We start from the raw sequence: 18,055 nt of genomic DNA, 5'->3' as shown, positions 1-18,055 counted from the left end.
CGTGACCTGGACCTCCCGTCCTCCAGGGGGCGCTGCCCGGGCCCGGCCCGCAGACCGACCTTCCGAGTGGACAGGCCGGGGCGGAGCCGCGGGGAGACACGGGGACCCACGAAGCCGCGAGCCGGAGCGGCCCGGCCCGGCCCGGCCCACCCCGCCCCGCCGGTGAGGGCTACGGGACGGCGGAGGGGGTGAGGGGAGGCGGCAGTGAGGTTACCCGGGCGGGGACGAAGTGCGCGGGTCGGGCACGGCTCGGGGGGACGGCCGAGGACCCAGGGGCCACTCGGATGGAGACTGCGGGCTTCGTGGGCAGGTGGGGACACCGCATTTGGATGTGATGCTGGTTCTGTCCGTAGAGGAAGAGGCTGGTGGAATGGGGGCGGGGCGGTTAGAGTGGAGGGAAGCCTTCCTCTTACTTTGCTCGCGGAAGACAGTCAAAGGTGGCAGCGGGGGGGTGGGGGGTGGGGGTGATGTTATTGACAGAACGCGCGCACCCGGGACGGGGTGGGAGCATCAGAGGGGTGTGAGTGGCCGGGGGCTTGGTTTGTTCGGCAGGTGATTGGCCTAAAGAAAGGCCGAAGGGCGGGGTGTGAGGTGTATCAGTGTCAGGCGCCGCTCCTGGAGGGACCGGAGCGGGAAGAGTGGAGAGACGGAGGGCGGGATTGGGCGTTTGGAGGAGGAACTGTTGGGAAGATTTGGAGGCAGTTGGCGGGAGGGTGGTTAAACCTCGAGGCTGGTGGGATTGGAGGGGTATTGAAGGGACGGAGCGCACGCGTGGCGCGCTCTGGGCCGGACCGGAAGAGTAGCCGTGAAGCTCAGTCGGCAGCGCGCGAGAGCCGCGAGCTGGGGCTGGGCTACCGGGATCCCTCCGGCCTGACTCCCTCCCTTCTCGCAGCCACCATGTTCAACCAGCAGCAGCAGTTCCAGCAGCTCCAGCAGCAGCAGCTTCAACAGCAGCAGTTGCTGCAGCTCCAGCAGCTGCTCCAGCAGTCCCCACCGCAGGCCCCACTGCCCATGACCGTCAGCAGGTGAGCTCCCCACTGGAGGGCAGGGTGACTCTGGCCCGTGCCTTGGACTCGCCCCCTTCCAGCCCTTTCGCCCAGGGGCAGTCCTGTCTGAGCCCTGGAGGTCATCAGTTCCCACCCCAAGGGGATCCTCTGCAGTAGAGAGGGGCAGAGAAGGGAGGGGAGTGGGGTCAGAGAAGAGGGAGGGTCTGCCTCTCCCCATAACCCTTTGACCCCCGGTCTCAACACACAGGGGGCTCCCTCAGCAGCAGCCACAGCAGCAGCTCCTGACTCTCCAGGGGACCAGCCCCACCTCCCTCCTCAACGGCTCTGTGCTGCAAAGAGCTTGGCTTCTGCAGCAGTTACAAGGTATGGCTGCAGGTTCACCGAGTCTCATCCGAGCCACACAGCGACTCTGAGAGGGAGCTACTGTCAATATCCCAGTTTATAGATGAGGACACTGAGGCTCGGGGGGGTGGAAGTCCCTAGGTTGCTCAGCTGAATGCAGGTCTGTCTGATCACAGAGGCGAGCCTTTGGCTGTGGTGCTAGCTCTGTGGGCACTACTCAGCAGATATTTTGCTGACATTGAGAGATTTGATGATATGATGGATGGAAAGATCTATTTTGACCACCCTCCTTTGCATCCTGTTTGACAGATGAGGACATTGAGGTCCAGAGAAGGGAAGTCATTTGCCCTGGGTCACACAGCATCAGCAGTGGCTGAGCTAGATGGAGCCTTGGGCCTCCTGACCCCTGGATCTCTGAGTGGGTGTCTCTCGCCCTCTGCATTAAGCCTGTGCCCTCACCTGGGTTTCTCCACATGGAGAGCAGTCTTTCAGCTTTTCTTTCCATGATGCTGCTCCCAATACTTCAGCCACTCTGGGAGGAGACAGGGGTCTAGAGACATGGAGCCAGCTCTTCTTCAGACCTAGCCCCTCCCACAGGGTAGCTGTGACATGCTGACTGGTCCTTCAGGGCTGAGCACTGTGCTGAGCCCCTTACAAATCCAGTTTCTTGACTCTGCTGACAACCCTAAGGGGAGATACACTCATGGCCCCATTTTACAGATGAAGAAACTGAGGCCTAGGTGTTCATTAGAGGTCTTACTACAGAGCTTTGTTCTGAGACACCAGGCTATCCTGACTCCCAGCAGGGTATGCAGCCAGGTCAGAAGATGTGATGTTGTCACTCTTCAGCCCTTGCGTGGCCACATGGGTGTAGACAATCCTGGGAGCCAGCTTATAAATTACAGAGGGATGGATAGAGGGATAAGACCACATACAGGAACCCACAATGTTTACATACTTTTTTTCACTCTTTTCTTTCTCATTTTAAAAGTCACACTCTTCAAAGAAGAGCTAAAGAAATATTTTAAAAAGAGGACAAGAAAATCCAAATCATATGTAGACTCACTTCTAGAGAAAAAGAACACCCATTAAAGTGTTGGTATATTTCCTCCCATTTTTTTTTTTTTTTAGGCACAGACTTGGGGATTTATATATGATTGTGATTACTGATATATATGAAAGGCTGTATTTTGTTTCTTTTGCACTGAGCAGAATGGCATGTTCATTTACCATATGATTTGACAGTCTCGATAAAGATTATTTTCAACAGCTGTTTAATCTTCCACTGGAGGTGTGTGCCCTTATGTCCTTAAACTTTCTCAGCTGTTTCCTTCTACCTCTTTTCTTTTTTTCCCTTTTCTTTCTCTTTTTTGCTGCTTTAAATAATGGGATGAATATTGTGTTTGAGAATATTTTCTTAGAATGGATTCCCCAAAGTAGAATGACTGGGTCAGGGAGGATGGGTGTTTTATGGTTCTTGATAAGTATTGCCAAATTGCTTTCCCAAAGGACTGGACCAGTTTGCAATGCCACCAGCCACGTATGACAGTGCCGGTCTCACCATGCCCACGACAACACTGGGTATTATGCTCTTTTCTAATATATATGTATATATACATCTAGTCTAATTTGCTTGGCAAAAAGGCTATATCACTAATGCTTTAGTTTACATTTCTTGGAGTGCTTTTAGTTTACATTTCTTAGTGTGCTTGAACATTTTATACGTGTCTGCTGAATGTTCGTAATTCATTTTGTGACTTGTCCATGTCCTTTGTCCATTTCTCTTTTAGAGTGTGCCATCTTTTATCTCACTGTTTAAGAGCTGGCTGGTGTTCTCTCTGCACATATGTGTATATGTATTTAAGTTAATGTTCACAAAATGCTTAGTAAATACCAGGCACACTTGTATATTTCACTGAATCCTCATAAAACATTGTGAGTCAAGCACTATTACTATTCCCATTTTACAGATGAGGGAACTGAGGCTAAGACAGGGAAACTTATTTGCTCAGGGTCACAGAACTTGTACTGTAGAGCCTGCATTTGAACCATTTCTCCCAGCACATCTGACCCATACATGCCTGTAACCCCTGTGTTTCCCATCCCAGCACTGGGGTAAGGATTTAAACTGTCCTTTGTTGGATCAGATACTTCTCCAGTGCTCTGAGTCAGATGAAATGCCTGCCCTTAAGGAGTCCCCGGGTGGTTAAGTGGTGGACGGTGGGAAGCGGACAAGGAATTGTGCAGCTGGCCTGGAAACAGGGAAGCTGGGTTTCTGAGGACAGAGAGAGGGTCTGAGAAGCCCTCTCAAAGGAGAATCACCTAAAGGGAGGAAAGAAGGATGACTGGAATATGCAGAGGCAGAACAGTCCAAGCAGAAGGAAGAGCATGTGCAAAGGCCCAGAGGCAGGCAGACCCAGGCTTGTTTGAGGCAGACCCAGGCATGGGAGCGTGTGGCTGGAGTACAGTGTGTGTGTGTGAGAGAGAAATGCAAGAGAGGGAGTCGAGGGGACCAGGGCCCGGCCTTGCAGAGTGAGGAATGGGCTTCCTTCCTGAGCATCAGGAAGCTATGGAAGGGTTCAGCAGGGGGAGGGGGAAAGTCAAAATGTGGTTTTTAGAAAGATCACAGCACAGAGACTGTGGCTGAAATTCACACGTGGGATGAAGCGGCTTTGGAAGGAAGAGGGGCGATAGGAGTGGAGATCTGAAGGGGAGTCAGGCTAGACTGCGAAGAAGGGTAAGAGTCAGGGTTAAGAGAAATGGTGTTGGCTCACATGGGGGAGGGTAAAGAGAGAGGGGAATAAGAGGACCCCCAGAATCCTACCTGGGAGCCAGCGAGTGGACAGCAGTGCCGCTCCCAGAGATCCTGGACAAGCCATTCCTTCACTTTGTGTCTGTTTTATGATCAGTAGAGAGGATGATAGTTACCCTGATGGTGGCTGGATGGAGTGATTAAGGCTGTTTTTATAGCAAGTGCCCGGTCACCAAAAGACATTTCCTTTTTTTTTTTTTAGACATTTCCTTGTAAAAAAATATTTATTTATGTATTTGGCAGCACCAAGTCTTAGTTGTGGCCTGTGGGATCTAGTTCCCTGACCAGGGATCAAACACAGGCCCCCTGCATTGGGAACGTCGAGTCTTAGCCTTTGGACTTCCAGGGAGGCCCTCTAGGAGACTTTTGATGACAGGTAGCTGGTGTTGGTAGGAGAGTTATCTTGTTATTCTAGGGACCAATCATCTTGCTGGTTCTCCCTTTGGGTCCTGTGCTGAATCTTTTATATACCTGAAAGTGTACCCTAAAGCACGTCTGAGGGTGAGCAGTTTCTGGGGGTGCCCAAGCCACTGAGTTGGGAGGCATTTGAGGAGGGAAAAGGGCCCCTTCCCTCACAAGCTGGAGCAGAAAACCAGGCCGAAAGCCCCCTCCCACCAGTGCTTTAGGTGGGACTGGGCCTTTGGCTCTAATCTCTTCCCCTCTGGCTGCTCTTGGGTAGGAAGGATCCCCTTTGAAGTTATCTGTGATGCCCCCATGATGCTTGGGGTCACTGACCCCTGACCCTAACCTTTACCACCCGACCACAGTTGTAATCCCCCTTCTGCCCTCTTTTCACCCACAGGTAACCTCCGTGGCTACAACCCGGCAACTCCCAACCTGACGCCCCCCAGCCTCACACCCCCACAGCTGGCCACCCCAAATCTCCAGCAATTCTTTCCTCAGGCCACTCGGCAGTCCCTGCTGGGCCCTCCTCCCATCGGGGTCCCCATCAACCCCTCCCAGCTCAACCTTTCAGGGCGAACCCCCCAGAAACAGGCCCGGACCTCCTCCTCTATGACCCCCAATCGCAAGGTGAGTGGTGTCTGGGTGCAGAGCAGGTGTGGATGGGAGAGGACATATCTGGGGACCCACCAGTAGTACCCGCTCCAGCTCACATTGGCCTTGGGGCTATCATCGCCCTCTCTGTCCCTCAATTTCCTTATCAATGAAATGATAGGGGGGCAGAGTTAGACTTGTCTAGTGTTTCTAAAGCTTTAAATATTTCTGAACCCCAAAGTGATTTTTGCTATATCTGAACACCACTCGAACTATTTATTCCCTTTTTATTTACAATTTCTATTATTTACTAATACTGTTTGCTAACAATTCTCTCTTTTTGAAAAGACTGTGGTGTATTTGACATATAACACTGTATTCATTGTAGGTATATTTTACCAACTTTCTTTAAACCAGCACTGCCCGGTGGAAATTAAATGTGAGCCACATATGTAATTTAAAATTTTCTGGTAATCACAGTAACAAAGTAAAAAGAAATAGGTAAAATTAATTTTACTAACGTATTTAACCTACTGTATTAAAAATTATCATTTCAACATGTAATCAATATAAAAAATGAACAAGGTATTTTATATTCTTTTGAGAGTTTTTTTAAAAAATACTAATTCTTTAAAATTGGTATATATTTTATGCTTACATCTCAACTCAGCTTGCCACAATTCCAGTGCTGGAAAGTCAGGCATATGTATCTACTAGCTACTGTTTGGGGTAGTATAGCTTTAAATGAACACTACTTTTCTGTCACATTTATTTAAAAAAGAAACAATCACTATCTGAAATTAAAAAAAAAAAAAAAAGCAACACAGTAACAGTAACTCTGAATTAATCCCTAAGCATAGAAGTAAAAGAAAAGTGATTGGGGTAAAACAAAATGTTGTAAAATCCTAAACTCTACCCTGTTGCCAGCTCACCTTTCTGAGCCTTTAATGAGCGCTCCCTGATTTGAGCAGGAAGAACCAGAGAGGTTTTCAAAGGAAATAACATGCTCCCTATGTCTGCCCTGTCCCCGGATGTCCAGACAGCTCCTCACACACATCACACTCCTGAGAGCATCCCAATTGGGAGAGGGGGCAGCATCCACCTTTTCTGGCTCTGACACCACCCACATCCAGAGGTGAGGCATTTCCCTCCAGAGAGGGCTCACAGCCTCTGACCTTCCAGTTGGGCCTGTCCTAACATGGTCCTGTCTACTGTTTACCTCCTTGCCCCCATTTTACATATGGGAAGACTGAGGCTCAGAGAGAAGGGTGGAGATTGTCCTGGGCTGCACAGCTGTCCAGGCAGACCCAGAGTCCGGCCCTCCTGACTCTCAGACCAATGCCTGTGTCATGCAGGGTGAGAGCTGGGTAGTTTGTGAAGGGCATGGAGCGCTGATGTGGTGCATGTTTCCACTCACCGCTGGTCCCTTGGGCTTAGTAGGAGGGAGGCAACCGGCAGGTGAACCCCTGAGGCTCCCTGGGGTATCCTGGAGCCATTTGGAACTGTGTTCACTTAGCGGATGTCTGTTAATGCCCGGCAGAGGACTCTCTGGGGCAGAGAAGGCATCTGGCCTGGCTCTCCTGGAGATCCTGGGCTGGGGAGGAGGGTGGTAGTGATGATGAGACCTTAATATGTATAATTCTCCAGTTGATGAATGATGGCCATGGGAAATGCTGCAAAAAGGAAGTCCAAGGCCCCGGGGAACCTGTACTATGGGTTAGGAGGGCTTCCTACAAGAAACGCCTCTGAGGCTCTGGGAGAAGACCCAGGACTTTGGGGAGCCAGAGGGGCCAGCGTGGACACAGAGAGGAGAGGGAGCATGAGAGCTGAGGCTGGAGGGACAGGCCTGAGATAGGGGCCAGATTGTGCAGGGGTGTGGGGAGGGGAGTTATTTTCAGGCTTGGGTGTAAGGAGGGAATAGTCCAGGGCTACAGGAAGTCATGGGAGGGTCTCAGCCTGAAAGAGACAAGAGACATGATCAGGTCTGCATTTGAGAAGGGTCTCTCTGGCTGCTTCATGAAGAGGGTAAGAATCAGGGGGCAGCATCATGGACCCGGAGAAAGTATTGCATCGCCCAAACCTGCATTTACTTAACAGGCTGGCAGCTAGATGGAACCCCTGGACGTGATTCCCAGGGTGTTTAGGGTCTTCCCTTGGCAGCTCTGGGGCCAGGCTCCTTCATCCCCTGGAGCCTACATGTTGAAGCTGCTCTTGGGCAAGGACGTATTTACTGGGGTGGGTGGCAGATATCAGAAATGGTTTCTGAAAGGAAGTAGGATTCTTCTTCTCAGACGATGCCTGTGGAGGACAAGTCAGACCCCCCAGAGGGGTCTGAAGAAGCCGCAGAGACCCGAACAGACACACCTGAAGGTGAGGGAGAGAGGGAAGCTGCTCGCCCTTTGGAGGGACATGGGTTGGTGGGAGGTGGGTGTGGGGGGCAGTCAAGGAGGTAGATCTGGGAGGCAGGGTTCTTGCAGGGGGCGGGGGGTTGTGAGCCCAGGCCCCACCTCCTGGAACTGGGAGCTCATACGTGCTCCACCTGGCATGGCAGTCTCTCACCTGCCCTCCATCCCAGACCAAGAACCTCCCCAATGCCCAGATGACATCGCTAAGGAGAAACACACTCCAGCACTTGAGCCTGAATCTTGTGAAGCCTCTGAGCCGCCAGCTAAAAAGTCAAAGAGGTAACTGAGGCTGAAAACCTGCCTGGTACCCAGGTGTTCTATACCCTCATTCCTGCAAAGGCAAAGGGTAGGGGGAGGTGGGGTGAGATCCTTCAATGGAACAAGGCAAGGACCTTGGTTTCTGGCATGGGGGGAGGTCAAACCTAATTTTGCATCTTACCTGAGAAGGCCCTTGGCCAAATGGACTCTGGCTTCTTCACTGTGTCTGGGCCACAGTGAGGTGAGGGGGCCAGTGTGGAGGGGTAAAAAATGTGCGCCTGGAACCTCAGAGTGTGGCCAGAGGGTAGGCAGGCTTCCAGGGCCTTGAATACATACTAGTAGGTTGTGGGAGGTGGGAGCAAGGGATCAGTTTGCTTAGGGGAAGCTGGGGCCCAGAGAGCCGTAGGGGCTTGCCCAGACCCCAGCTTGTACATGGCAGAGCCAGGACTGGAGCCTAGGTCAGGGCCTTTGTTGGGAGCCCATGGGGCCAGTTGGCAGACATGAATGTGATCTTCTGACCCTTCCCAGCTCAGGGGAGCCCGCAGAGAAGGGGTCCCCAGGGCAGCTGCAGGCAGAGGTCCAGCTGCAGACCCGGATGATGGCACCCAAGCAGACACAGACACCCGAGCTGCTGCCTGAGCCCCTGGAAGCACGAGTGCAGCCACGATTTCAGCCCCGGGTCCTGCAGATCGCAGCCCAGGTGCAGCCACAGACCCAGCCGCAGACGCTCCCTGTAAATGTCCAGGTGCAGCCAAAGCTGCAGAAGCAGGCACAAACGCAGACCTCTCCAGAGCACTTAGCACTGCAGCAGGTGCAGCGGCAGCCGCAGAAGGAGGCAGAGCCACGGAGACAGGTGCAGCCGCAGGCACAGCCGCAGCCCCCCAGGCATGTGCAGCCACTGCTCCAGAAGCAGGCGCAGACGCAGACACACCCACAGGTCCAGACGGAAGCACAGCCGAGGCTCCAGCTGCCGGAGCAGCCACCCAAGCAACCCCTGGTGCGGTTACCGGTGCAGCCCCCGGAACCGACCCAGGGACGGCCTCAGACTCAGCCACAGGCGTCGGTGCCAGCGTCGGAGAAAGCCCCAGTTCTGGTTTCATCCACAGCGCCGGAAACTTTGCCTGATACAGTAGAAGCTGGAGCAGGTAAGTGAGCACTGACTCCCAGCTGGCCCGGTGATGGGACTTGCTCTGCTGGGACCCTGCTCCTCCCCCAGCCCTGTCCAGCCCTGACTGGGTGCTGCCTGGGACCGAGGGCTGGGCCTGGATCCAGGGTTCCGGTCTGTGTGCACTTGGAGGCTTCAAGGTCCTGGCTGTGGGCGGAGAAAGTGACTCTCAGGCCTGCATCCCTCAGGGCCCAAGTGGGAGATGAGCCCTGGAAAATGGAGCACATCTGTCGTTTCAGGCCCAGAGGAGGCCCTGCCAGAGCCAGTGGGCACCCAGGTCAGCATGGAGGAGAGCCAGGAGGAGTTGACCGGTGGCCTGGATGTGGCAGAATGTGAAAAAAGAGCGAGAGAGATGCTGGGGGTGGGTAGAGATGCTGATGAGGACCACACGGTGTGCCCAGCGGTGGGAGGGCCTCCTTCTGCCCCAGCCATGCCCCCCCTAGCCGGGACCCCCTTGTGTTTCCCCTCCTGTGAAATGTGACGGCAGCCCTCCTCCTGGGTTTGCGGGCAGACCAGATTGGGTTTGACAGCGTTCATCAGCTCTCATGTGGGCCTTTACATGCCTTTGCTTAGACAATCTGGAGGCACTTTTGATGATAAGGGTCCATTCCAGCTTGCTCACCCCAAAACTAGAGCTCTCAGAGCCCCCACATGGCTTACATGCTCCAGCAGAGAGAGCATGGTGTGGAAGCCTGCATCTGGGGCCTGGGGCCCAGTCTTGCCTTCTACTCTCTGTGCTAAGTTGCTTCAGTCCTGTCCAGCTCTTTGCGACCCTATGGACTATAGCCCACCAGGCTCCTCTGTCCATGGGATTCTCCAGACAAGAATGCTGGAGTGGGTAGCCATGTCTTCCTCCAGGGGATCTTCTCGATGCAGGGACTGAACCTGCGTCTCTCATGTCTCCTGCATTGGCAAGTGGGTTCTTTATCCCTGGCGCCACCTGGGGAGCCTTATGGTATAACTGTGGCCAAGCCCCCTTCCCTTCCTTGGATCTGTCACAGAGGCAGTGGGAACTGAGGGGGACCTGGGTTTTTGAATACTGACTGCAGTGCTGCCTGGCTGAGCAAGCCTGGGTGATACCTAATGGCTCAGAGCCTCAGTTTTCCCGCCTGTAAAATGGGCTGAAAGGAGTGCTCCTAGAAGTTTCGCACAGGGCTGACCCACCATAAGTGCTCAGCTGGTGGTAGCTCTGTTCATGCTGCCCGTGCAGGTGTGGGGGGCCGGGGGCTCCCTGAAGGTCACCATCCTGCAGAGCAGCGACAGCCGGGCCTTTAGCACCGTACCCCTCACACCTGCGCCCCGGGCTGGCGACTCTACCTCGGCCACCCCTGCGGCGGCCAGCACACCCTCTAAGCAGGCCCTTCAGTTCTTCTGCTACATCTGCAAGGCCAGCTGCAGTAGCCAGCAGGTACGCTCCGGTGGGTGGGTGGGAGATCTCGTGGGTGGGTGGAGGGTTTGGGGTCTGTATGTGGTACCCAGCCTGCCTTTCCCAGGGCTGCCTCTGTGTTCACTTGGGCCCCCAAGCCCCACCTCTGGCAACTGTACCTTTGCTCACAGAACATCTCTGGACCAGCCAAGGGGGCAGGATTTCAGAGTCGGGTGGACCTGGTGCAAATCAGCCCTGACCGGCTATGTGGGTTTTGGAAAGTGAATTCCACCTTCCAAACTGAGGCGTTGGTGCCTCAGTTTCTGCATGCGTCAGAAGAAACATTTAGAACCCACCTCTAGAAAAAGAAAAACTGCCTTCCAGAGAGGTTCTGGGGATTCAACAACTTGACATTGAAGTCACGAGTCCCTGGGCTGGCCCAGAGAGAGTGCAGCCTTAATAACAGCATCACACTGGTATGATTACTGTCACTATTGTTAGCGCCACCCCTCTGTGCCTGGCCTGAGCAGAGCCATGGGGACCTGGAATTTGATCAGATTGCTCCTCACCTCCGAGGTGCTCATGGTCTCCAGCAGGAGCAGAGGCTCTGGCTGGCGTGTGCTCACTCTGGGCCTCAGTTTACCATCCTTCTCTTGCCCAAATACAGGGTCGTAAGAGAAAGGTCCTCCTAGCGGTGGTGGGGTGGCCAGGAAGCCCAGGTTGGAGGCCTCCTGTAGCCCCAGTGTTCAGGGGCTCACTGCTCATGCCCCTTTCTCACTCCCGCCTGCTGTAGGAGTTCCAGGAGCACATGTCGGGAGCTCAGCACCAGCAGCGGCTCGGCGAGATCCAACACATGAGCCAAGCCTACCTGCTTTCCCTGCTGCCTGTGCCCCGGGATGTCCTGGAGAGAGAGGACGAGTGAGTGGGGTGTCCCAGAGGCTCTGGGCGGTGCAGGGGAGGTGGCCTCACAAGCCAGCCCAGGAGGAGTGGGCCCCTGATCTACCATCCACAAGGTCTTAAGGGATTATGACTGCCCTCTCCCAAATACTTCTTCACTAACTGTGTGGCCTTGGCCCTCAGTTTTCCTTATCTGTAAAATGGCCTGGCGAGGGGTGTACAGCAGGAACTCATGAACTAGACAGCCCCTCTGTTTTTAAAAGAAAAATTTTATGTATTTATTTTTGGCTGTGCTAGGTCTTCGTTGCTGCGTGCAGGCTTTCTCTAATTGCAGCAAGCGGGGCTACTCTCTAGTTGTGGAGTACAGGCTTCTCGTTGCGGTGGCTTCTCAGGCTGCAGAGCCCAGATTTCCTAGAGCATGCCAGCTTCAGTAGTTGTGGCTCATGGGCTTGGTTGCCCCATGGCATGTGGATCTTAGTTCCTGGATCAGAGATTGAATCTGTGTCCCCTGCATTGGCAGGCGGATTCTTAACCCCTGGGCCAGCAGGGAAGCCCCTAGACAGTCTCTTAAGGCTCCATCCAGGCAGGAACAGTGTGACCCCCTATGTGGGAGAGAATTGGGTTGTGGCACAGACCCCCCACTCCCCTGGCATATGTGCAGCCTCCAACCACAGGGCCTGATGGTCAGGCAGGACATGCTCATCTAATGGCCTGAGATTAGAACTTCCCTGGGTTTCCTCCTTTCTTGGTCATGGGGGCTTGGTCCATTAGAAATGTCAGCCCACCAGAGTCTGGGACTGGCTCTTGGGATGCTCAGTGGGCAACCACTGAGGCCTGCAGGAGCCGGGAGGCGTCAGCAGTGAGAGAAACAGGATGACATTGGCTCAGTCCACTCTAGGGGACTTGGGCTCTGTCTCACCAAACAGCTGCCACTCAGCTCCAGATTTCCTGGTTTCTCAGAAGCATCTAGAAACCGATTTGTATGTGATTCTCCCAATTTCATAATGTTAACAGCTAGTTCAGAATTAAAACCAGAACAGCAGACCTGGTGGTCCAGTGGGTAAGATTTCACCTCCCAATGCAGAGGGTGTGGGTTCGATCTCTGGTTGGGGAACTAAGATCCTATGTGCCTTGTGGCCAAAAAACCAAAACATAGAGCAGAAGAAGTATTGTAACAAATTTAACCAAGACTTTAGAAATGATCCATATCCGCCCCCCCCCCCCCCCAAAAAAAACTCTTAAAAAAATAAGAAACGAGTCCTGTGGAGGCCAAATCAGATCCTTTCCCTGGTCAGATAGGCTCTGAGTCAGTGGTCAGGGGCTCTGCCATGAGGATTTACAGAGAGTCACAGTTTGCAGCTCCCTGGGTGGGGTGAGGGGACAGGAAGGGCCCTTGGGTGGCCTCTGCTTGCATTACCTGAGTGACGGGGAGCTTTCTTCAAAGGCTGTGTCTCTGTTAGCTGGTTCTAAGTTCGAGAGGAACTTCCCTGTGGCTTTGTAGGATGGTCTCCACCCTTAAGCCTCCCCTGGCTTGCTGACCTAGGAGTTACACTTGGGCCAAATTAGCATAAAGCCAGGAGAAAGGTGACTCACAGAGATGTTCCTTGCAGAGTTCATGCAGTGGTGAAAAAATTTACTTGGAAATGATATAAAATATCCCAAACTAGGGACTTAGATCCATTCTTCCACTTTGTGGAAGAACTAATAATATATAGGGCAACGGCAGGGAATTGCTGACAATGTGGAAACATATGCATGATGCAATGTCAGGACCAAACAGGATCCAAAATTGCATTTGCAGAATGAGTTTGACTATATAAAAATAGATCTTGCGACAGAATGCAGGGCTGTAGCCCAAGCTGTAAACAAGCTTCAGGTGGAGAAGATTCGCTACACTGCGTCCTGACACTGCTGGATCCTGACTCAGCCCCGCCCAGAATGCGGCAGTCCTTCCTTTGGGCTGTCTGTCCTTCCCTCACAGTCAGGAGCTCTGGACTGATCCCCTGCCAAACCCCAGGGATGCTGGGGTGAGGTCCTGGCCTCCCAGAGCTCACAGTCCAGTGAGGGCAGAGAAAGAATCAGATCTTCCCAATCCATTGTGGACAGTGCTATGGCAGTGGCACTTTGGGGGGCCCAGAGCGGGGCCTGACTTACCGGCATGGAGACAGGTCCTGGAATTAGGGAAGGGCTCAGACAAGCTCTGGGAAAGTCAGGGCGTCCAAACTGGAGGATAGAGAGGAGTTCTCAAGGCCAGGTATTTTCTGCTCGGTCACCTGTCCTGGTGGCCTCCTGGTGTCCCCAGTGCTTCTAAATCTCATCCCTCCCCCCAGTTTTCTCTCTTATACTTAAGCATTCTTCTAGACGAACCCTAGAATCCGTTTGTTAAGTTTCCAAAAAAAACGATTCTGTTGGACTCGCATTCCATTTATGGAGCATCCGGAAGAGCGGCTGTCTTTCCAACAAGAATGCGGTGTCACACTGTACTTGTTTTGATTGTCATCAGGGAGCCTCCACCCAGGCGCTGGTGCAACACCTGCCAGCTCTACTACATGGGGGACCTGATCCAGCACCGCAGGACGCAGGACCACAAGGTACCAGGGCCCCCCCACCGCTGGCTGCAAAGGCACCCCATGTGTGGTCTCCAAGCCCAGGGCTGGGGAGGAGGGAGCCCAGGTTGGAAGCGGAAAGTAAATGTCAGTCTTTGTCCCTGCATGGCTGTAGCTCGTGATGAATCAGTCATGTTTCCTCTCTGGGCTTCAGGTTCCCCATCTGTCCAGTGTGGGCGAGGCACCATCTCACCCTGCATTCAGCCTCGGGGCTCATGGGGTCCTCTGGCACCTGCCCTCTCTGTCTTCTGACTGTCCTGTCTCTCTGTTACCATCCACTATCCCATCTTGTGTTTGCCTGTGTTCTGTGGAGCACAGTCTGCTGATTGCAGAGTGGCTTAACTCTAACCCTAACCCTGACACTGGAGGCAGCACACCCGAGGCCTGCAGGTGGGAGGTGGTGTCTCACTGGGCCCTGCCCAGCTGCACCTGGGGACGCTGCCCCCGCCACTGCCCACTGGGCCCGCCTTCCATTCCTCAGCTGGCCAAACAATCCCTGCGACCTTTCTGCACCATTTGCAACCGCTACTTCAAGACCCCCCGCAAGTTTGTGGAGCATGTGAAGTCCCAAGGCCATAAGGACAAAGCCAAGGAGGTAACCCCAGCTCCCTCAGAGGACAGGGGCCCAGAGCACTACGGAGCCTTGGCCAAGGCCACACAGCAAGTTGAGGTGTATTCCCGTCCAAATTCACAGCAGGGCCAGAGGGATTAGAGCTCCTCTGGGGTGTGAGGTGGTTGGGGTGTCACATTGTGGCTGCCCAGAGCTGACCTGAGCCCTTACCCACCCCGGGAAGCTGAAGACGCTGGAGAAGGATATAGCTGGCCAAGACGAGGACCACTTCATCACGGTGGACGCTGTGGGCTGCTTTGAGGGCGATGAAGAAGAGGAGGAGGATGACGAGGAGGAAGAAGAGATCGAGGTTGAGGAGGAATTCTGCAAGCAGGTGCTTGGGGAGAGGGGGCGTGGAAAGGAGGCTGGAGGCTGGGCTCCCAGACCAGGAGAGACCTTCCCCCACCCCCCAGGGGCCAGGAGACACTGTGCTGGCATTTGCAAGCACAAAGACGTGCCACAATCTAGTATTATTAGGAACTATCTTCAATATGACAACGTGTAAATATGCATCATGACAACGGTAAGGTGGCAGGTGAAATATGCAAGGTCTTGAAAGCCTGCCTGAAATTTTTTCTTGTGTTGTGGAAGAGAAAGGCATCCTAGGCCAAGAGAATAGCATCGCAGAGACATGGAGAGGGGAGCTACGTGGTCCATACAGGAAAGTCAGTGAAAGGTGATGATGGTGATGATGGTGGTGGCGAGAGCAGTCAACTTTTTTTTTTTAAAGTACTTATTATCAAGCTCTTTACAGAGAAACCTTGCCAGATTGCCTGATTTTTAAAATAATTTTATATATTTATTAATTTTTGCCTGTTCTGCGTCTGCATTCCCGCACAGGCTTTCTCTAGTTGTGGCGAGCGGGGGCTACTCTCTAGTTGGGTGTGCAGGCGTCTCATTGCAGTGGCCTCTCTTGTTGCAGAGCACGGGCTCTAGAGCGCCAGGGCTTCAGTTGTTGTGGCTCACAGGCTTAGCTGCTCCTCGGCATGTGGGATCTTCCCGGACCAGGGATCAAACCCATGTCTCCTGCATTGGCAGGTGGATTCTTTATCGCTGAGCCACTCGGGAAGCTCTCAACACTTTTTTTACTTTTTCTGCCATGCCACATGGCTTGTGGGATCTCAGTTCCCTGACCAAGGATTGACCCTGAGCCATGGCAGTGAGTGCCTGGAATTCCAACCACTGGGGTACCAGGGAACGCCCGCAGTCAGCATTTGTTGAGCACTTACTATATGCTAGGCATGTAATCGGGCACTTTCCTGGCAGAGTCTCACCCATTTGGATGCGAGGAAGCGAGACTCCACAGCCTGTGCTTAGAATACATCAGCCCTGCTGTCTCCCACGAGTGAGGGGCTGGATGAGCTTTTCAGTTTAACAGGTGTTTCCGGAGCACCTGTTCTGGGCCGGGCCCTGGTCCTGGAAACCAGGAATACTGGGGACCAAGACCTGGCCCCTGTCCTCAAATAGCTTGCCAGTCACAGTCCAGGGCGGTGAGGGGGCAGCCAAAGAGGGCATGCACAGAGGGGCTGTGGATGGAGGGTTGCATGCGTGGCCTCCAGCCCTAAACAAATTGGGGGTGATGCCAGCTTTGCTGCTCAGAAGTCAATAGTGGCATGACCCTGGGCAAGCCTGTTGGTTTCTCTAAGCCTCTGTTTTCTCTGCTTAGAAGTAATAGTCCCAACTCAGACTATAAGGAAGGGCCACAGCCTTGGGGGTGCTCATCATTTTTAGAGGCCACATTTGTTTGCCTGGTAAGTGGTCCAGGGCACTGCCAGGCATGGCCTTGTCCGGAAGGGGCTCATATTGAGCAGGTGATCACTTGAAACCCATCCCCCTGACTGTGGTCTCTGCAGCCTCTGGGAGCTGGTGGAGGCTCATGGTAAAGGCTAACCAGGGCTTGGGGTTCACCAGGGTTCACTACCCTACTCCTGCATCAACCAGCTGGGTGACCCTGGGCAAGTGAGTTAATGAGCCTGGGCCTTAGTTTCCTCACATGTGAGATGGGTGAACCATAGAAAGTTGTCACGAGGATTCAATGAAATGCCACGTGTGATGTGTTGGGCATGGATTATGGCCACTGTGGGAACAGGAGGGCTTCCCGGAGGAGGGGATGGACTGAGCCGAACCTGGAAAGTGTAGATCGGGAAGGCCACTCTGGGGCACCGGACCAGCATGGGCAAAGGCTTAGAGGATGCCACCCACAACCTCCTCCTGGAAATCCAGGGACTGGCATTGAAGAGCATGGGTGGGTTCCAGGCCCTGCCTGTGTTTAGGAGACTAAGGGAAGCCAGAACCAACCGGGGCCCACATTGGTGTGTTTCCAGATGAGATCCAGAGACATATCCGTAGAGGAGTGGAAAGGCTCAGAGACCTACAGCCCCAACACCGCATACGGTAAGACCCCAGCCCTGACCCCACCTGCAGGAGCTATGGGCCTCGGGTCCCGGTCACAGCGTCCTGGCCAGGCAGCCTGTCCTGGGCTCTTTCCCCACCTGGAGGCTATTAGGGGAGGATAGGCCCGTAGGTGGGGGGTAGGCTGCAGGCTGGCGTGGGGATGTGAGCGCTTAGACCCTACTGCCTCTCAGGGGTGGACTTCCTGGTGCCCGTGATGGGCTATGTCTGCCGCATCTGCCGCAAGTTCTACCACAGCAACTCGGGGGCGCAGCTCTCCCACTGCAAGTCCTTGGCCCACTTCGAGAACCTGCAGGTGAGTCCGGCCTCCTGCCCCGCCCGGCTCCGCCCTGCCCTGGGGGGTCAGGCTCCTTCCGAGCTGACGGGAACAGCCAGTGGCCACCTCCTTCCTAGGCTTGGCCTCAGCCCCTGGGCACAGCCCCCAACGAGAGGCTCTACCCACAAAGGGAATCCGAACCAGGTTGGGGCCGAGGTCTTTTTGCAATTGTTCTGGAGCGGGTGGTGCTGAGGGCGGGAGGATTAGCACTAGAGGTCCAGCCCAGAGAGGCGAGCACATCACACAGGGTCACACAGCCTGTCCGACAGTCTCAGCGGGGCCGGGGAAGCAGCCTGCGGCCAGGGGCACACCAGGTGGGGAGGAAGCCTGGACGTCACCCGCACTCTCTGTGTCCAGAAGTACAAGAAGGCCAAGAAACCCAGCCCCACCACCAGGCCCGTGAGCCGCCGGTGTGCCATCAATGCCCGGAACGCCCTGACCGCTCTGTTCACCTCCGGCGGCCGTGTGCCCAGCCAGCCCAGCACCCAGGACACAGCCAAAACCCACAGCAAGGTGATGTCCACACCCCGTCGGCCCCCACTGCCCCGGCGCTCCAGACGCCTCAGAACCTGACGGAGGGAGCACCCCATGCCCACCCCATCTCGGTCCTGATCGGCTATGCTTTTTAGGAGTCTGTGTGGAGACTTTGATATGGTTGGTATTTTTACTGAAAATCCAATAAAGGAAGGTAGTTTGGCCTGTATAGTCTCCACCAGCACTTCTGTCTGCATGGAAAGGGGAAGGGGGGCCCCCAGCCAGCTCTCAGCTGGCGCCCAGCCTCTGCAGATAGTGAGGAGGCACAGGTGGAAAGCTGAAGACACGGTCCCTCACCAGGGACTCTGGGATTATGAGGTGTTTCACCT

The 18,055-nt window shown here is 54.3% G+C and overlaps 1 protein-coding gene across 6 annotated transcripts; it reads left to right on the top strand.

The window, feature by feature from the left end:
• The first annotated feature begins 61 nt into the window (after positions 1-61).
• CIZ1 (CDKN1A interacting zinc finger protein 1) lies at positions 62-17,893 on the top strand. Of its 6 annotated transcripts, none has more exons than XM_070453756.1 (17): positions 62-162; positions 893-1,025; positions 1,255-1,370; positions 2,859-2,930; positions 4,964-5,193; positions 7,434-7,527; positions 7,709-7,841; positions 8,349-8,965; positions 9,225-9,346; positions 10,196-10,393; positions 11,145-11,269; positions 13,752-13,839; positions 14,336-14,449; positions 14,649-14,798; positions 16,789-16,858; positions 17,050-17,171; positions 17,550-17,893. In XM_070453756.1, the coding sequence occupies exons 2-17, from the start codon at positions 898-900 to the stop codon at positions 17,763-17,765; spliced, it is 2,595 nt and encodes an 864-aa protein (XP_070309857.1). In that variant the 5' UTR covers positions 62-162; positions 893-897; the 3' UTR covers positions 17,766-17,893. The 6 variants fall into 6 exon arrangements, with proteins under 6 accessions (XP_070309857.1, XP_020730555.2, XP_020730553.2 ...); XM_020874896.2 differs by lacking the exon at positions 62-162 and adding an exon at positions 196-310 and having other exon boundaries at positions 7,449-7,527; positions 7,733-7,841; XM_020874894.2 differs by lacking the exon at positions 62-162 and adding an exon at positions 196-310 and having other exon boundaries at positions 7,449-7,527.
• The last annotated feature ends 162 nt before the right edge of the window (positions 17,894-18,055 follow it).

This window comes from Odocoileus virginianus, chromosome 2 (assembly GCF_023699985.2).
Source record: "Odocoileus virginianus isolate 20LAN1187 ecotype Illinois chromosome 2, Ovbor_1.2, whole genome shotgun sequence".
Taxonomy (NCBI): Eukaryota; Metazoa; Chordata; class Mammalia; order Artiodactyla; family Cervidae; genus Odocoileus; species Odocoileus virginianus.
This window is presented reverse-complemented; position numbering and strand designations above follow the sequence as displayed.

Excerpts from the sequence above, each read along its gene's own strand:
- CIZ1 (XM_070453756.1), top strand. The coding sequence starts at position 898 with ATGTTCAACCAGCAGCAGCAGTTCCAGCAGCTCCAGCAGCAGCAGCTT. Across the intron at positions 2,931-4,963 it reads CATGCCCACGACAACACTGG|GTAACCTCCGTGGCTACAAC; the intron begins GTATTATGCTCT and ends TTTCACCCACAG. Across the intron at positions 7,842-8,348 it reads CCAGCTAAAAAGTCAAAGAG|CTCAGGGGAGCCCGCAGAGA; the intron begins GTAACTGAGGCT and ends GACCCTTCCCAG.